The following is an 18713-nucleotide window of genomic DNA, read 5'->3' as shown; positions in this document are numbered from 1 at the left end:
ACACTGTCCCTGAGCTTTTTTTGTTCAAGGCTATCACTCTACCACTTGAGCCACAGTGCCACTTCTAGCTTCTTCTGAGTGGTTTTATTGAAGAGTCTCATGGTCTTTCCTGCCCAGGTTGGCTTCAAACCATGATTCCCAGATCTCAGCCTCCTAAGTAGCTAGAATTACAGGCATGAGCCACTGCACCCAGCTTTGGCAATACTTCTTATTTATGATGTTGGAGAAGTGAGAACCATGGGGAGAAGGCAGCACTACCTGTGAAGTGGAAGCTGTGACCTCGGAGTTGGTACCATTTGGGGATGTTGAGTGAGGTGTGCTCAGGGGGATGTTGACTGAGGTGTGCTCAGGGGGATGTTGACTGAGGTGTGCTCAGGGGGATGTTGACTGAGGTGTGCTAAGGGGGATGTTGAGTGGAAGTGGTATTCGCTTTTTTTTTTTTTCCAGTCCTGGGCTTGAGCTCAGGGCCTGAGCACTGTCCTTGGACTTTCTTAAGACTAGAGCTCTACCACTTGAGCCTCAGCACCACTTCCGGCTTTTTTCTATGTATGTGGTACCGAGGAACTGAGCCCAGGTCTTCATACATGCTAGGCAAGCACTTTAACCACTAGGCCAAACTCCCGGCCCCAGTATTCTCTTTTTGGCAACATGGTGACTAATCACCTAATCTTACCACTTTGTTGAAACTAGCTAAAAAGTCCCATTAAGGCATTTTTTTAAATAAAATATCTTCTAGATCTCACTTCAAGTTGACAAAAAAGGCAGAAATTAACATACTCTAGGCCAAGTGAGGGCAGAGTGGTGCGGTTAGGCAGAGCACTAAGTCTAGTTCTTACTTAAGAACTTTGCATGTTGGGATTGGGAAGATGGTGCTCGGTTTCCCAAGAACATTTATGGGCCACCAAAGGAGAGCAGTAACATCTTTCTTCCTTGCCCTGCCTTAAGCAGGAGCATTCCCGTGCCCACTGAAAGAAGTCTTCTCAGCACTTACCAGTAGCCAGTGTCAGAACCACCAACAGAGGAACATTTAGTAAGTAATTCCTGGCCAGAATCATAGAGAAGCAGATGAAAATCTTCTTTGGAGGAATTCTTTTCTCTGATTTCACATAATTTCTGTGAAGATCCAAAAAAAGAAATAGTGCACAGGGAAATAAACGAAACTACTTGTCTGAAAAGCCGGGCTCCGTGGCTCACGTCTGTAATCCTAGCTACTCAGGAGGCTGAGATCTGAGGATTACCAGCCGGGCACTAAAGTCCGTGAGACTCTCATCTCCAGTTAACCACAGAAAACCAGAAGTGGCACTGTGGTCAAGGAGTAGGGTGGTAGTCTTGAGCTGAAGAGCTCAGGGACTATGCCTAGGCCCACGACCAACATAATAATAATAATGATAGTCTGGATATGGATGCAGGCACATATGTGTAATTTTAGCTACTTGGATAGCAGAGGTGGAAGGATTAAAGTCTGAGGCTAACCCCAAGCAGAAACGTGAGACCTTATCTGAAAAGTAAATAAAGCAAGAAGGGCTGGATATGTGGCTTAAGTGGCAAGGAAAGGGCAAGGTTCTGAGTTCAAATTCCAGCACTAGCAAAATAGTCAAAAACACGCTGGACAAAAGGAATCAAGGTTCCCTGCGTGAGCATGTGTGGAAGCAGTGAGCAGTGGAGTCCGACCCACACAAACTTCAGATGTCAGACTTTTTTTTCCCTTACAGTGCTGAAAATCAAACCCATTACCTCACTCTTGCTAAACAGGTGCTCTGCCATTGATTTATACTCCAGTCCCAGTTGTCAGAATTTAAGAAACAAAATATTTAAAAAAATTAAGTTTAGGGGCTGGGAGTGTGGCCTACAGTAGAGTGCTTGCCTAGCATGTACAAAGCCCAGAACTAGCTTAAGATTTTCTACCCAAGGCCTCCCCATAGCAGGATCACAAGTACATCCCGTCATGCCTCGCTTATTGATTGAAATGAAATCTTGCTAAGCTTTTGCCCAGGCCGGCTTAGGGCTGTCATCTTCCCGACTGCTGCTCCTAAGTAGTTGGGATTTTAAGCATGAACCCACCACATCTGCACCTTCCTCACGTTTCTGTCCTCCAGCAAGTGTGGAGGACAGAAACCTCCTCAGTTAGGGGGAAGATGTCTCTGGCTTTTTTGGGGGGCGGTTCATGGGGCGTGAACTAGGCTTGAGCTCTTCAGCTCAAGGCTACCACACTACCCCTTGAGCCACAGCCCCACTTCCCATTTTCTAGTGGTTAATTGGAGATAAGAGTTTCACAGCTTTGTATTTCCCTGTCTGGCTTTGAACCTTGATCCTCAGATTTCAGCCTCTCAAGTAGCTAGGATTACAGGCGTGAGCTACTGCGTCTGGCAAGATGTCTTCGACTTTGAAATGGATGTATAAGTATCCTATAAGACAGGGTGCTGTGCCTCCTGCACCGTATGTTGCCCTTGGAATGGCTTGGTCAGATGGGGTGGAGGGTGTCAGTCACAGCTTAGTGTAGGAGCGGCCTGGACAGATGGTGGGAGTTTGTCACAGCTTAGGTGAGGAATGGACCTGCCACATGGAGGGCTCAATCACAGCTCAGTCTCCATACTTGCCTCTTTTGGTTGCTACCACACTTAGGATGTGTTATGGTATAGACCAGTTATGGAATAAGTTGCACGTAATTTGCATGTTCTATCTGGAGGGGGAGAGTGCATATGGGCTTTCTGCTACATGGTTGTTCATCCCTATAGCCCTTTCTCCGCCCAGTCCCTGGCACCCTGAGTTCACTTTGTGGGGCTTTGTTGTGCTGTGTCAGTTAGAGTTGGCTCTTGCTCTGTCCACTGGGACATTTTTCTGTTAAATGTCCCAGTTCTACAGCAAGATCTGCCTCTGGCAGAGCCATGATGCAATTCTTTCCTGCTATGAACTCTGGGAAGGAAAGGAGAAAAGGGCATGCAAGTGACCCATCCCAGGTTTGGCTAAGCTGACTCTGCACTGGTGTACTTTCCTCCAGTATGATGAGCATGTGATCAGCCCGAAGGAGTTTGTGCACCTGGCAGGGAAGTCCACCCTGAAGGACTGGAAGAGAGCCATCCGAATGAACGGCATCATGCTCAGGTGGGCATCAGGCCAGTGGTGACAGTGGGAAGGACTCACAGCCATTGTTTTTTCATTGGTCTTTGTATATGAGTGAGTGTGTGCTTGTGTACGTGTGTTTGTTTGTCCTGGGGCTTGAACTCAGGGCCTGGGCACTATCCCTGAGCTTATGTACTCAAGACTAGCATTCTACCACTTGAGCCATAGCTCCACTTTGGCTTTTTTTGGTAGTTAATTGGATAGAGATGAGTTTTATGGACTTTCCTATGTGGGCTCGCTTTGAACTGTGATCCTCAGATCTCAGCCTCCTGAGTAGCTAGGATTACCAGCATAAGTCACTGGCTCCTAGTTGATTTTTTTTTTTTTTTTTTTTGCCAGTCCTGGGCTTGAGCTCAGGGCCTGAGCACTGTCCTTGGACTTTCTCAAGGCTAGAGCTCTACCACTTGAGCCTCAGCACCACTTCCGGCTTTTTTCTATGTACGTGGTACTGTGGAATTGAACCCGGGTCTTCGTGCATGCTAGGCAAGCACTCTACCACTAGGCCAAACTCCCAGCCCCAATTGATTTGGGGTTTTTGAAGGTAAGATTCATTTTTCTTTTTTTTTTTTTTTGCCAGTTCTGGGGCTTGAGCTCAGGCCCTGAGCACCTTCTCTGGGCTTTTCTTAAGGCTAGAGCTCTAACACTTGAGCCACAGCACCACTTCCACCTTTTTCTGTGTATGTAGTACTGAGGAATTAACCTGGGTCTTTGTGCATGCTAGGCAAGCACTCTTATCACTAGATCAAATTCCTGCTCTTCCCCCTCCTTTTTTTCTCCAGGCACTGGGGCATATACGCCAGGGCCTAGGACTCACATGGCTTTTTTGCTCACAGCTGGTGCTTTATCACTTGAGGCACATTTCTGGTCCCTTTATCACTTCTTACTAAAATCCTATGTGAGATGCAGACAGTTGACTTGCCAAGAGCCATGCCTAGGTCTGTGTGCTTAGAAGGGACAAGTGCCACAGGGAGGTTGCTGGTGGCTAATGTCCACCTTGCTCTCCTAAACAGGTATTCTACTTGGTGTCTGAGTCAGAATTTAGCCTCATAGTGACTGACAGTGAGTCCTTTCCCATAGCTCTCAGCCCCATACCACCAAGCTACCCTCTGGTTTTCTAAAATGGCCATGGGCAGTGGAAGATATGTTGTGAGCTGCATGTGTTCCTAGGGATATTGCTTTTAGGTTGAGAGCTTCTGACCCTGGGTTTATAGGCTGTGGCAGGCTGGCTGAGACCCACTGAGCTTAGATCGAAGACTGTGGTAGAGGTCTGTGCAAGGAGGTCTGGGACGACAGGTCTTGGTGGATTAGCACCTGTGTTTGCCTTCTTGGTATTCTTGGGAGAATAGCCCTCTCCCAGGGTTTGTGAGTCTCCTTTCCTACCGATACCTTTCAAAAGAGAAGGCTTCCCTTGTAGGTAATTCATACCCACTTGTTTGCCGCAGAGCTTGGGCACTCACTACCTTTGTTTCCTGAGCGTCTCCTACTCTGGTACCATGGTGATGATGCAGACCAGGCACCTCTAGATCCCCTGCCAGTCAGTATCCTCCCCTTTCCGTGGACAGAGTACCATACTCCAGGTGACCTGGGGTAGCTGCCCAATGTGCAGTGTATTCCCTTTAAAGCTGTTTTGCTCAGCTGTTTGGATCCAGCTCATACCCCACCTCACAGGAGCCCAGCCTGGATCAGTGCTCTGCTGGGACAGAGTCACCACATCAGAGTGGTGGGTGGGGTGTCTTGGTTTGGGTTTCATCTGGGCTGCTGTGTCATCTCCACAGGAAGATCATGGACTCTGGAGAGTTGGACTTCTACCAGCACGACAAAGTGTGCTCTAATACCTGCCGCAGCACCAAGATTGACCTCTCTGGGGCCCGAGTGTCCCTCAGCAGCCCCACGTCTGCCGAGTATATCCCACTCACACCAGCTACGGCTGACGGTAGGTACGGGGGTGGGGTGGCAGTTCTCTGTCTCAGATCAGCACAGCTGTCCTGACTAGCCTCCCTGTGGGTGCCTCTTGGCTGCCCCCATCTGTGGGCTCTGCAGTGCTGGGTCAGCTTCCTCTTGCTTTTTTGTGGAAGGGTGTCTGGGGAATTGCTGGGCTTGTTGACAGAGAAGGTGAATGTATTCTTTTTAGTAACTTTCATTTTTTATTTTTTTTACCAGTCCTGGGCCTAGAACTCAGGGCCTGAGCACTGTGCTTGGGCTTTCTCAAGGCTAGAGTTCTATTGCTTGAGACACAGCACCACTTACAGCTTTTTTCTATGCATGTGATACCAAGGAATCAAACCTGGGTTTTTGTGCATGCTAACCAAGCACTCTACCACTAGGCCAAATTCCCTGTCCCAATTTTCTTTCTTTCTTTCTTTCTTTCTTTCTTTCTTTCTTTCTTTCTTTCTTTCTTTCTTTCTTTCTTTCTTTCATTTTTAAGTCTTCCACCCTACCCTTGAGCCATAGCCCCACTTCCCGTTTTCTAGGGGTTAATTGGACATAAGAGTCTCAGATCCTTTTATGCCTGGGCTGATTTTGAACCTTTGAACCTTGATCCTCAGATCTCAACCTCCTGAGTAGCTAGGATTACAGGTGTGAGCCACTGCCCAGTCTTTGGCCCTAACTTTCATTTTTTAAATCCATATGCAGAAAGGGCATTGAGCACCATAAAGGACAATAAAGGCCTCCCTTCCCAGGCCTTCCCTAAAGTTACAACATATCCCATCCACGTTGGCAGTTTGCAGTGCCTTATGTCTTCGACAGACCTCTTGTGGTATCTGGCTGTAGGTCTCCTCTGCTATTGGCATTTTTGGTTGATGATTTAGGGAACTCTTCTGTGTTGATTTCCCATGTTCAGAATTGTGGGAGAATTGAATGTTCCCTGGGATTCTTTCCAGGTTCTGAATGAGAAATTCTGTTTAAACTGAGCAAAAGTGAAGTTAGTCCTGAGTAATAGTCCTGAATCAAAGTCATGTTGCTTGGTTAGAAAATGTGTATTTTATTTTTATTTATTTATTTATTTATTTATTTTTGCCAGTCCTGGGCTTGGGCTCAGGGCCTGAGCACTGTCCTTGGACTTTCTCAAGGCTAGACCTCTACCACTTGAGCCTCAGCACCACTTCTAGCTTTTTTTCTATGTATGTGGTACTGAGGAATCTACCACTAGGCCAAACTCCTGGCCCCAGAAAATGTATATTTTTATAGCACTGCCACTACTGTCCCTAAGAAGTCACTCCTTAACATGTCATTCTTTAGCTTGTCATCCACTGAGGCCAAGGCCACTGGGTGCTTTGACATGTCACTGATGCAAAGGGAGTGAGGTCAGATTGGCCTGAGGTCTTTTGTTTCTGTTCATGTGCCTTTCCCTGCTCTGTCCTGGCAAGCTGTCTGGTTATAGTGTGACATCCTTTGGAGAAGCCAATATACACTCAGAGAAATGGTCTTTGCTATCCCTTTCCTTAGTCTGTGGTTAGCTTATAGAAACCTAAGGTCTGCCACTTACTTAGCTACTTTCAGGACCAAAGCTTGAGGCTATATGCTGGAGATTCAGTAAAGTGACCCTTCCGGGACATATTGGGAGCAAGAAGCAGGATAGGGAAGAGGGTTAGGATCTCGGTGGCCTCCTCAGGAGCTGAGCGCAGGACCCTCTGACTGCTTGTTAAAGTTGGTCATAACCCATTTGAAGCTAGTTAGTCATTTAGTGTGCTGGCTAACCTTTGATGGTGCATTAGGTGTATTAAATGCTTTTGTACCTAATATATTTCAAACGGGTGATGAGCTTATCAATATGTAACCTCATCTTTTCTGGAGGAACATCTGTTCACTTATTTCTTTAAGCCTTAGTGGTCAGCCAGAATGCCAATCTAATGGGTTTGTTTTGTGGGGCACATGAAAAATTGGCAGAAAATAGAATAACTACATAGTAGAATAAATGATCAATAAACATTGGTATCTTGAAGAAAAAGTCTAGCTATAGGTGGCTGGTTGGTACAAATTGCACCACATGTGCCAGCTCCTGAGGGGTGGCAAAAAACATTTGCCTGTTTTCTGAACCTACCTCTGAGCCAGGTCTGCACATGAAGCCTCTGTCGGGAACTCCAAAACTGCTAAGTGCAAGTTGTATGGACAGTTAGGTTTATAAACTCTGGAAATGGAGTCAAGGATAAGTCAAAATGGATAGTTTAGAAAAATGGAAAGGGGACAGGTGCTACCATTGTGATGTTATTAATGAAACATATGGCAACTGATCAGTCAGGGAGAGAGAGAGCCTGGTAGTCAGTCTGATGGTCAGCTTCAGGGGCTTGTTGTGTGAGGTTGCAAATGGTAGTACCATTTGTCAAAACTGGGTAATGGCTCTGGGCATTTTTTGTTCTTTCTCCTTTGTATATGGTCGAAGAGATTTGTGAATAAAAATGTACTCCCTGTGAGATAGGAAGTTCTGTGGACACACTAGTTTAGCTGTGTTGGCCAGGTCTGTGAACATGGATGTCAAGGAGTGGTTTTGGTGTAGCTTTGGGAAATGCCTGTGAGGCCATGGGAGCTGCCATGAACAGTAACACCCATCCATGGCTTTACTTTGCCTCTAGTGAATGGCTCACCTGCCACCATCACCATAGAGACTTGTGAGGATCCTGGTGACTGGACCGCAGCCATTGGAGGTATGGGTTCTGTGGGCTCTTCTGGAATGTGGATGGACTCATGGGGCTGGGGGAGGGGGTCACCTGCTGTACTGTATCCCTAGCACAGGCTCTAGCCTCTGGCTGCATCTTTGATGCTCCAGTCTCTGCATCCTGGGTGCCCTGAGGCAGAGCTCAGCCATGGCCCCTTAGATTTACAGAATGCAAGGTAGAGCTTACCACTAGGCTCTGATCTTCTGGGGCAGTGTCCTTGCAGCTGTCCTTTTCTCTTTCCTGCTATGGGCACCTCATGCATCAACGTGCTTTTTGTTCCTGTCTTCTTCCCTCTCTCACAGATGACACATTTGCCTTCTGGCGGGGGCTGAAGGATGCTGGCTTGCTGGATGAAGTTATACAGGAATTCCAGCAGGAGCTAGAAGAGACCATGAAAGGCCTGCAGCAGCGGGTGCAGGATCCCCCACTGCAACTCCGAGGTGAGAAGGTCTGAATCTCCTTGTTGCTAGCTGCCTGCAGGCCCTGCTGTGTAGCTGAGATGGAGGACTCAAGGCAACGACATCATTGCACTGAGGGAGGCTGGCAGTGGGAGGGTTATTTGGTGTGCATCGTAGGTGAGGTCTCTTTGGAGCTGATGCCTACTGGCCCAAATCTGGGGTACAGGCTCTCGGGTTTTCACTGAACGTTCACATTGTTCCTTTAAGATGCTGTTCTTCTCAACAACATTGTGCAGAACTTTGGCATGCTGGACCTGGTGAAGAAGGTGCTGGCCAGCCACAAGTGCCAGATGGATCGTTCGCGGGAGCAGTATGCCCGGGACTTGGCAGGTATGCCCAGTGATATGCTGGGGGTCTTGGGAGTCCATCGTCACTTCTCTAGTTGTGTTTCTATTCACGTTTCTAAAGACACAGCCACATGAATGGGCTTTTTCCTTATGGCCTGGGAGGTGAAAAGATCACTGGTAGCACACAGGGGGGAAAAAAAGAGTAAAATTTCAGTGGCTGTGGCCAAACTTACCCAATACTGAGGCCCAAGTCAGTATTTACTAACCCTTCTGTGATCAGCCAAGTTGTTAATATTTAAGAGAAAAAGCAGAGATGGATCATGGGCTGTTGGTGCATTTGCTCTGAGTTCTTCCTGATGTTCTTACTCATGGGCATTGAATATGCATGAGGACAGTCTCCTTACCTAGCTGTGACACAGACTGAGATACATTGGCATCAAGGGAAGTGTAGCCCACAGCACTTCCACCTTGGAACTGTGGGCCTGGGTCATCCCAAGAGCCATCGAGAGGCCCTCTGCTGCCAATCTTCCTAAGGCACGTGGCGCTGTGGTCATTGGGGTTGCTCTCAGCTTACGATCCACTTGGTGATGTGCAGTCTGTCCCTACAGTGGGATGCCGTCCATCCACACTGTGTCCTCCTTCCTCAGCCCTGTGGGAGTGCCATCATCCCTCTCCCTGCACCCCACGTGACACTGTGTGTGCCCCCCTGGCCCTGTGGGAGTGCCATCCATCCCTCTCCCTGCACCCCATGTGACACTGTGTGTGCCCTCCCCGCCCTGTGAGAGTGCCATCCATCCCTCTCCCTGCACCCCACATGACACTGTGTGTGCCCCCCCGCCGTGAGAGTGCCATCCATCCCTCTCCCTGCACCCCATGTGACACTGTGTGTGCCCTCCCCGCCCTGTGGGAGTGCCATCTGTCCCTCTCCCTGCACCCCACGTGACACCACTGTGTGTGCCCTCCCCGCCCTGTGGGAGTGCTATCCGTCCCTCTCCCTGCACCCCACGTGACACTGTGTGTCCCCGCAGCCCTGGAGCAGCAGTGTGATGAACACCGACGCCGTGCCAAAGAGCTGAAGCACAAGTCCCAGCACCTCAGCAATGTGCTCATGACGCTGACCCCTGTCTCCCTGCCATCCCCCATGAAGCGGCCCCGGCTTGCACGGGCCACCTCGGGACCAGCTGCCATGGCCTCACAGGTGCTTACGCAGTCTGCACAGATTGCCCTTGCCCCGGGCATGCCCATGTCCCAGCTGACCAGCATGCCGCTCGGCAAGGTGGTGCCTACGCTGCCCTCCACAGTCCTGGGCAAAAGCTCCCCTCAGGCTCCTCCAGTCAGCTCACCAGCCTCCCCACTGCTTGGGGGTTATACAGTCCTGGCTTCCTCAGGCTCCACTTTCCCCAGCACGGTGGAGATCCACCCAGACACATCCAGCCTCACGGTGCTGAGCACAGCTGCCATGCAGGACGGGAGCACAGTGCTGAAGGTGGTCAGCCCGCTGCAGCTACTTACCCTGCCTGGCCTGGGCCCCACCCTGCAGAGCGTGGCCCAGGCATCACCTACAGGCAGCACAATTGTGACGGTGCCCACGGCCGCTGCCCCAGGGCCTGAGGAGCATGCAGCCACCATTGAGGTGGCTGCTGTGGCAGGGGACCACGAGCAGAAGTAGCTGGCAGAGAGGGTGAGGGCCCTCTGGTGAATGGACTGGCTGTCTCTCCTCAGGCCACTGCAGGCAGAGGCCGCAGGGCTGGCTCAGCCCAGGCAGGTCTCATGGGCTGAACCAAAGAGAGGAATTGCCAGATGAATCAAGAAAAGAAAAGAAAAAGGGACAGAATGATGCCAGCAACCTGGAAAATCAGTCTTCAAGTTCAAAACTTACTCCCCTTTTTTTCTTGGGAAATACATCTGTTGCTTATTATCCTGTTTACACATTGGGCCTTGAACAGGAGGTGGGGGCAAGGACCAAGAGGAAGCCTGGGTGCACCCACTGAAGGGGCAGACCTGAGGCGGTGGTGCCAAGACTCTGTAGTTACCGGTGGCGCCACAGCCCAGCTGAGTCCCGGTGCGCCCCTACCAGGCCTTCTGGGGCACATTACTGACACATGTCTTGGGGACTGTACCCAAGTGTGGTAACCCATGGATCCTATGGATTTGGTTTCTTCCCACAGTTTTCTGTAGGTTTAGTGTGGCCAGTGCCCACTCTCCTGCTGGTGTGGGAACATGCCCCCAGGGCTGGGGTGCAGACCCCAGGTGGGGGCCCCTCTCCTCTCCCTACAGGTGCTCAGGAATGGTCTGGGCGCCTTTGCACATGGGTTGCAGGTGTTTTTAAGGAATTCCTTAGTAGGCTTCTAGGAAGAATCAAATTTATAGCATTTTCAACCAAAATAATGCTGCGTGCCTAGGCTTCCCAAGTTGGCTGTGGCAGGGACCAGGGGTCCCTGTGCGTGTACTGATCAGGTGCCAGAGACGCTGGACAGAACTCTTCCCACAACAGAGCTTTGTGGAGGGTGTCTGTGGGGTGTGCCTTCAGTCTTGGGATCGCTCGGAAGGCCCCTGGTGTACAGCCTTCTGTTGGAGCCCCCGTGATAGCCCTCATCTCCCTGAGTCTCCCTGGAGGTAGAACTGAGGCCTCCCTTCTGACACTCAGTGTTCCCTGTCCCCAGAGACAGCTCCGAAGCATCCAGGGAGGCTGCCCAGACCCTGTTCAGGACAAGCTAGGAGAGGTGGGACCCAGGATGCTCAAGGAAGATTATGTGGGAGGTGGGGGAGGCCGTCTTCCAGGCCAAAGTCCCTGGAGGCCAACCTTCAGGAAGAGTGGAACGCTGCCCTTCTCTAGGCCATCGTAGTCTGACCCTCAGGAGCTTGTCTCTAGATATTCCTGCTGGTTCTCTGTCTGTTGAAGATCTTCCTCTCGGGTTTTACAGCAGGAGAGGGCCTGCTCTTCCATTCACTGCTTTGAAGGGAACTGGCCATCCTTTTGTCTCTCCACCCATCCCTCTCGACTGCCCAAACCTCACCTCCACACCTTTGCTGTGAGCAGGGCCCTCTGCTGCCTCCCCCTCACCATGTCAAGCTACTGAGGTTCTAGCTCTTGTTTTCCTTCTGTTACATCATTGTTCACTGTAGTTATATGATCAGTTGGTTTTGACTGATGTTTACCTGTTTGTGTACATATTCCTTTTAAAACACCTTTATTTTTTTTTTTTTTTTGAGTTGCAAGCCCTGTTTCATGTGGCACTGTGACCCTATGGGCGTCAAGAGAGCCTGCAGAGTGGGTGCTGCCCAGCAAGCTCTTCAGTCCCCACCCCACCAGCTAAGATCAGATGAAACAGCTTCACCAATAAAACACCTCCTTCCCTGGGCACCAGGGACCTTGAAGAGGCTTTCCTTGGCCATGTGCAAGGTGCTGTTTCTGTCAAGTTCCCTTTTTTGTCAGAACAGGACTGGGACCTTTTCAGTCCTTCCCCGTAGTCTGTGGAGGGAGGCACTGGAAGGTGAAGTCAACTTCAGAGCCATAGAAAAAAGCCCCAGACCAGCCTTGGAATTGATCCCTGGCTCCTCCGCCCCCTGTGGCCACCGCAGCCATCTCACCAGCCCAGCCTCTGGGCTGTTCTTGGCAAGGAAGAGGGAACCCAGCACCGGGTTCAGGCTCTGCTGGCTCCTCAGGGTCACTGGCCTTCCTGCAGGGCTGACCAGGCCTCTAGAGGGAAGAGCCTTCCTGTCACGTGCAGACACCAGTGTTCATAGCTGCCTTCTGTGTGGGTTTTGCAGAGGGTATAAGCATCTCCTTGGGCTTGTCAGGGGCATTGGGAAAAGCAGTGTTTGAGTTCCACTTTTGTGTGTTGTTTTTGCAAGTATCTGCTTGGTACTTTAATTTGAAATAAAAACATTTTTTTTTCCTAATATGTGTGTCTGTTTACAGTGAGAGGCTGTGTGGAAGGCAACAAATTGAACTTGCAAAGATGTCCCCAGTGGGTATTGCCAACTTGTCCCAGGTCCCAAGTGTGGTCTGAGGCCCCAGGGCCTTTCCAAGCATCCCGAGGTGCAACAGGTTTTGTAGCACTAGGCGCAAGTATGTAGCGAGGTTGTCTGGAGGCCTCACCTGGGTCCTGGCCACCTCCATGCCTGCTGCTGCGTCAGATTCCCACTGACTGGGAGGCTAGAGCTCGGGCTCAACACTGTGTCTGGGGGATGTTCTCAGTATGCCAAAGCTGGAGCCCCAAGGACTGCCCCAGAGGGAGGAAAGGCCATGAACCCTTGCTTCCAAGTTGTCTGTTTTTCGGGCCGTTTCTACAGGGTTCTCTCACAGACCCCACAGAGACAGGCAGACACCACACGATTCCACCCTTGAGTCTGACACTTTCTGTGAGGCAGAATATCCTATACTTTAAAGTCAGGGTGGGAGTGGCCTTGAAGTAGGCCTATCTTCAGCTCTGGAGACACACCCTTATTGACTGCCCTTCCATGTATACTGTGTTCTTACATGGAGCTTATAGATGTGTCATGGACCTTTCCTGTCAGATTCATGCTTGGCCAGCCTCATGACTGCCCCTGCTGACCGATGGGACATCTAAGGCACCTCTGATTTAATGGGAGCAAGCCAGAACTCTTGCTTTATTTTCTCCCCTAAGCCTGTTCCTTCCACTATCCTTGCCTTTGGGAGAGCACCACAAGGTTGCTGGATGCTCAGGCCATCTTCCTGGAGCCTCACCTCTAAGACCCGTCCTATCCTCACCTGGTCAAGCCCTTCCTCTCTGGCTAGGAGGATCTTTTAGCCCTGGCCTCTGACTTATTCTCTGCACTGCCACTTTGCCTATGTGATGGTCTCTCCTCAAGTGCTGATAGTACCTGAATCACTTCTGTTGTCCTTAAGAGGGCTGTACCTCACTGATGGCCCATGAAATACCTTCTGACATACAGGGGTCCACTTGCTGTAGACTATAAATTCATGAGCTTAGAAGACACACCTTTTGGCTCTGAGCACTTAGTGATGTCCCTGAGGGCAGGCTCCCGCACTGGCTGTCACGTGGTTGAGAATGAAGAAGTGGAGAATGGAAAGGGGTGGGGAGAGAGAAGGGCAGGCCTGCTTGGGCTGTGTACACAGGTGGTGCTCAGACATAGTCTGCTGTCTGCATAGACCCTGCTTGACTATCCATTCATCAAGCTGTGGCTCCTGTGAATAAAACTGTTTTCAGCAACTGTACTGGTATCTGTGTGGGGTTTTTTTTCTGCTTTTTTATTAGCATATGTTAATTATACAAAGTTTCATTGTAATATTCCCATATATACATATACATCACCCCCCCATATTTACTCAAAGGAATTAGAAACTACCTGTGCTTTGTTACTGTCATTTTTCTTTAGAGTAAATGTCAGTATCATTGCTAGTTTATATGGTAAGGCTGATTACTTTGTAAGAAACTGCCAAATTGCAAAATGGTGTAGAGCAGCCATATTGTTTTACATTCCCACCAGCAACAATGGGAGTTCCCATTGTTCCTTAAAATGTAGCTATTGTAATAGGTGCACAATGGTATTTCACTGTTGTTTGTTTTGTCTTGTGTTCTTGAGACACAGAGTCTCAAACTGGTCCAAAGTCCAAGCTGGCCTTAAACTCACCATGGTCTTCTCTGTTATTTGTAAAAGAAACTGTGATTTCCTAATAATGTGTGACTAATGGGGACTGACTTCGTACATGTTTAACATTATGCACATCTTCTTTGGGGAATTATCTGCATCTTTTACCCATTTTCAATCGTTCTCATTTTCTTATTGTTGAATTTTCTTCTGATTTTTTTTTCCCTTTTTCTTGGCCATGCTGGAGAAAACATTTGACCATTGTGTTACATCCCCAATCTGTTTTCTTACCAATACTCGGGATTAAACTGAGACCTTTATTTTCCTTTGGCTTTCTTGCCCAGTGCCAGTGCTCTACTAGTTAAGACATGCCTTCAGCCTGACCTTTCTGCTTAATTGGAGGTGAGTCTCAGAGTTCTTTCCTGGACTGGCTTTGAGTTGCTATCCTCCAGGTCTTAGCTTCCTGAATAGCTAGATTATAGGAGTCCAGCCAGTCTCCAGTCCTTTTGTCTCTGCCTGTCTCCTCTTCCTCCCTCTCTCCCTCTCCCATTCTCCCTTCCTTCCTTCTGTTGTGAGAAAACAGAGAAGATACGTTTGAGAGGTTGAATCTAGAGTGCCTGCTCACTCACTGGTATTTTTTTTTTTGCCAGTCCTGGGGCTTGACCTCAGGCCTGGGCACTGTCCTTTAGCTTTTTTGGTCACAGCTAGTGCTCTGCCACTTGATCCACAGCACCACTTCCAGCTTTCTTTGTGTATGTGGTACCAAAGATTTGAACGCAGGACTTCGTGCATGCTAGGCAAGCACTCTACTACTAGACCACGTTCCTGGTGTCTTTTAAAGAACAATTAAAAAAATATTTCTTTTAATTTTATTGTCGGGGCAATAAAAATATTTCTGAAACCTAATTTATCTATTTTTTTCTTAGCGTTTCTCATGTCTTTCAAAGCCTTCACAGCCTGCCCAGGCTGTGGAGTTTTCTGGGTTTCTCTTAGCAGCTCTATGGCCGTGTTTTGATATTCAGATGATTGTTCTTCAGCTGGTTTTGTGCAGGGTAAGATAGTATTCAAGGAAAAGCTTAATTTCCCTTCAGTTGTTACTGTTCCATCTGTTGAAAATATCCTTCTGTGGGTTTGTGCTGGGCCACTAGAATTGGCAGCTGGGCAGTCCAGTTTTTCACCACTGAGAAGAGATCTGGAATCACCATGCTCTCTTCCACTCCAGGGTTTGACTTTCTGGCTAGGTGGGAGGGTCTGGTGTCAAGGTGCTGCTTAGATGAGTCACACCAGAGCTGCTAGGACCAGTTGAGAGAACAGCACTGCCCTGTAGTAAGCTAGGCCTGACCTTGAGACCTTGACTGGGAGTGGGGCTGCCGGGTGTCTAAGTGGCAGAGGGTGTGACAGGGTAGAGGTGCCTTCAGCCCACTGGGCAATGTGCTTGGGAGGAGGGCCTGGTTCACTTGAGATGAAACTAAGGGCACAGTAGGAAGATAATTTGTCTCTTTCTCATATGAAAAGTCAGAAACATACTGCAAAGAACTCTGCACATTTTAAATATCGATTTAAAATTTTTCCATCTGTTTCGGTAGCATTTGCAAATCTATATGTATGCAATATATACACATACTCATATCCACATATACATAAAATATTCCTGATCCCTTGGAGAGTAAGAGGCTGTGTAACCTTACCCTAACATTATGGTGTACGTTTTTTTCTTTCTTTTGTTTTTTTGTTGTTGTTCATGGGGCTTGAACTCTAGGCCTGGGCTCTGTCCCTGAGCTCTTCAGCTCAAGACTACCACCTTACCCCTTGAGCCACAGTGTCACTTCCAGTTTTCTGGTGGTTAATTGGAGATGAGTCTCACGGACTTTAGTGCTCGGGCTGGTTTTGGACCGTGATCCTCAGATCTCAGCCTCCTGAGTAGCTAGGATTACAGACATGAGCCACCGTTCCCGGCCTATGGTGTATGTTTTCTAAGAACAAGGATATGCAATGTGAAAGCTGGAATTTGACCCTGATACAATAGTAGTATTGGTATCAAGCGTTGATTATGAAGTACTGATATCATTGATATTGGTATTAAGATGGTATTAGCTCTCTACTGAGTTCATACATTTTTTTTTCCTTCTTAGCATCAGCTTTGGTTTTGCATGCTGTATGTGTTGCTGGTTGTTGGATGGATACTTGGATACGAGGACGTGTCTGGGATGCCTCCTTTCAGCTTGGGCTCTTGGGAGGACAGGTACCCTTTGCTGGGAAAGGGAGGCTATTGGAGGAGCAAGAGGATAACATTTTGGGCCAGGATTGTATGAGATGCTTATTGAAGAGGCTGAGGGATGTGAATATGAAAAATAGGGAGAAGTTTGCGCTCTAAGACTAAATGCAGGCAGAACTGGTCTAGTCTGGGAGACCAGAATGGCAGGGATGATTATTTTGGCTATAGCACAACTGAGAGAGGCCAGAGATCTGTCCATGGCCACATTCTGGGACCCTGTGCATGCAGTGTCTTCACAACTTGTACCTGAGATTCATTTCCATAGAGTAAGAGAGACACTTGGTACAAAAACCAAAGGTGGCTGGGTACTGGTAGCTCACACCTGTAATCCTAGCTATTCAGGAGACAGAGTAAGAATCACAGTTCAAAGCCAGCCTGGGCAGGAAAGTCTGTGAGTCTATTGTCTCCAACTAACCATCAAAAGCCAGAAGTGGAGCTGCAGTTCAGAGTGGTAGAGCACTAGTTGTTAGGAAACTGGAGGAGAAAGGTCGAAGCAGACTGGACTTGACCTTCCACAGGCAAGGATTCTTTACTGAGACAGAGCATGAGGGGCACAGCCTTCCCGCAGGCTTAGAGACTGTGCAAAGACATATAATAGAAGTTGGGATTTTCTGAGGTCTGAGCAAGGGAGGCAGAGGTTAATAAAAAAGCTATTAGGTCAAGGGCGGTGGGCGCTTTTCAGTGGGGCCCACAACAAATGTTACAGCCAGGTTTATTTAGGTGGCTTGGCCTGCCTATGTCAGGCAGTCTGTGCATATCTTTGGTGGCTTACCTGAGATCTGTGTGCACCTGGGAAAACTGGGTGGGGGTCATTCCTTCACTAACCTTGAGCAAAAAAGCTCAGGAACAGCACCCGGGCTTTAGTTCAAGCCCCAGAACCAGCACAAATAAAAAAGACAATGGTAGGGCTGGGAGTGTGACCTGGTGATAGAGTACTTGCCTAACATGCATGACGCTCTGAGTCAATTTCTCGGTACCACATACACCACAAAAGCTCGAAGTGGTGTTGTAGCTCAAGTGGTAGAGCACTAGCCATGAGAAAGCCCAAGGATAGTGCCCAGTCCTGAGTTCAAGCTCTAGGACTGGCCAAAAAAATGAAAAACAAAAAACATGAAGTAGGGCCAGGAGTTCGGCCTAGTTGTAGAGTGCTTGCCTAGCATGCATGAAGACCCGGGTTCAATTCCTCGGTACCACATTCATAGAAAAAAAAAGCCAAAAGTGGTAGAGCTCTAGCCTTGAGAGAGTCCAAGGACAGTGCTCAGGCCCTGAGCTCAAGCCCAGGACTGGCAAAAAAAACCAAAAAACAAAAAACATGAAGTAGGCTGTGGCTCAAGGGGTAGGGTGGTAGCCTTGAGCTTAAAAGCTCAGGGACAATGCCCAGGCCAGAGTTCAAGACCCAGGACAGACCAAAAAACACAAAAACAAAAAACCCCCACAATTGTGCAAAGGCCAAGAGAACAGCATGTAGGGAAGATCACATCTCTACCTTCCGCATTGGAAAATATTAGAGGCTACTCAGAGGGGGTGATTTAAGCTATTTAGGGACATAATTAAGGCAGAGTCAGAGCATTCTCTATGCAAGGCATCCCTAAGGCTACGACCTCTGCATTTCTCTGAAGCAGGGCTCTCCCAGCTCACTTGGAGCTAGGCATCTGTAGTTCAGTGAATGGCCGCACTCTCCTCCAGGCCCATCAGCACTGGGTAGAGAGTTCTTTCTAACTAGCTAGAGGCACCAGATGGCGGTGAGATGTTACTGGACTCAACTCCTTACTTTGAGCAAACTAGATGGGGATACCTAATCCTAAGGAAGGTATTATACGAAGGCAAATAACACTATCCAGGGGAACAGTGAGAGACCGTCAGGTCTCCAGTTACCTAGGGGAAGCTGGAGCCCTAGAACTCATGACACGCTTGCAACTCAAGTAACACCCTTTATAACCTCTGAAGGTCTCAGGAAGTCCCCATCTTTAATTAACTTCTAGCAAGACGCCAAGATGGCATTAATTAGACCCAGTATCCATATTTCACTGAGAAAAACGCTTCCCCAAAACTTGCATCTTCCTTATGTCAAGGATAAGGATCTGTTTGATATCAGGATGCATTCTCCCCTGGAAACTCAGAAAGCAACTCCAGGTATGATCAGAGCAAAGACAAAAAACCTATCTTTGCTTTACTTTGAAGCCAAATCCCCTACCTTTACCATAGAAATACCCTTGAAGCCAAAGAACTGTGTGTGTATCTCCCTGTGAGAGTACCCACACAGGTTACAGTATGCCCCTGCCCTTCGTTTGTCTGTGTTGTCTGTTTATCTGCTTGCTTAATTACTCAATAAACCTCCACC

General features: G+C 48.6%; 1 protein-coding gene across 6 annotated transcripts in view; it reads left to right on the top strand.

Moving 5' to 3' along the window:
• Gmeb2 (glucocorticoid modulatory element binding protein 2) overlaps nt 1-12423 on the top strand; it is a 43768-nt gene extending 31345 nt beyond the window's left edge. For all 6 annotated transcript variants that reach the window (XM_090352640.1, XM_090352639.1, XM_090352641.1 and 3 more), the window contains 6 exons: nt 2999-3102; nt 4896-5053; nt 7692-7763; nt 8078-8215; nt 8441-8563; nt 9549-12423. In XM_090352640.1, coding sequence (XP_090208766.1) covers nt 2999-3102; nt 4896-5053; nt 7692-7763; nt 8078-8215; nt 8441-8563; nt 9549-10189 — 1236 coding nt within the window. In that variant the 3' untranslated portion in view covers nt 10190-12423. The remainder of the gene's footprint in view (nt 1-2998; nt 3103-4895; nt 5054-7691; nt 7764-8077; nt 8216-8440; nt 8564-9548) is intronic.
• The last annotated feature ends 6290 nt before the right edge of the window (nt 12424-18713 follow it).

Source organism: Megascapheus bottae, chromosome 18, assembly GCF_031878675.1.
Source record: "Megascapheus bottae isolate mThoBot1 chromosome 18, mThoBot2.hap1, whole genome shotgun sequence".
Lineage (NCBI taxonomy): Eukaryota > Metazoa > Chordata > Mammalia > Rodentia > Geomyidae > Megascapheus > Megascapheus bottae.
Note: the sequence above shows the minus strand (reverse complement) of the source record. Positions and strands in the feature narration are given on the sequence as shown.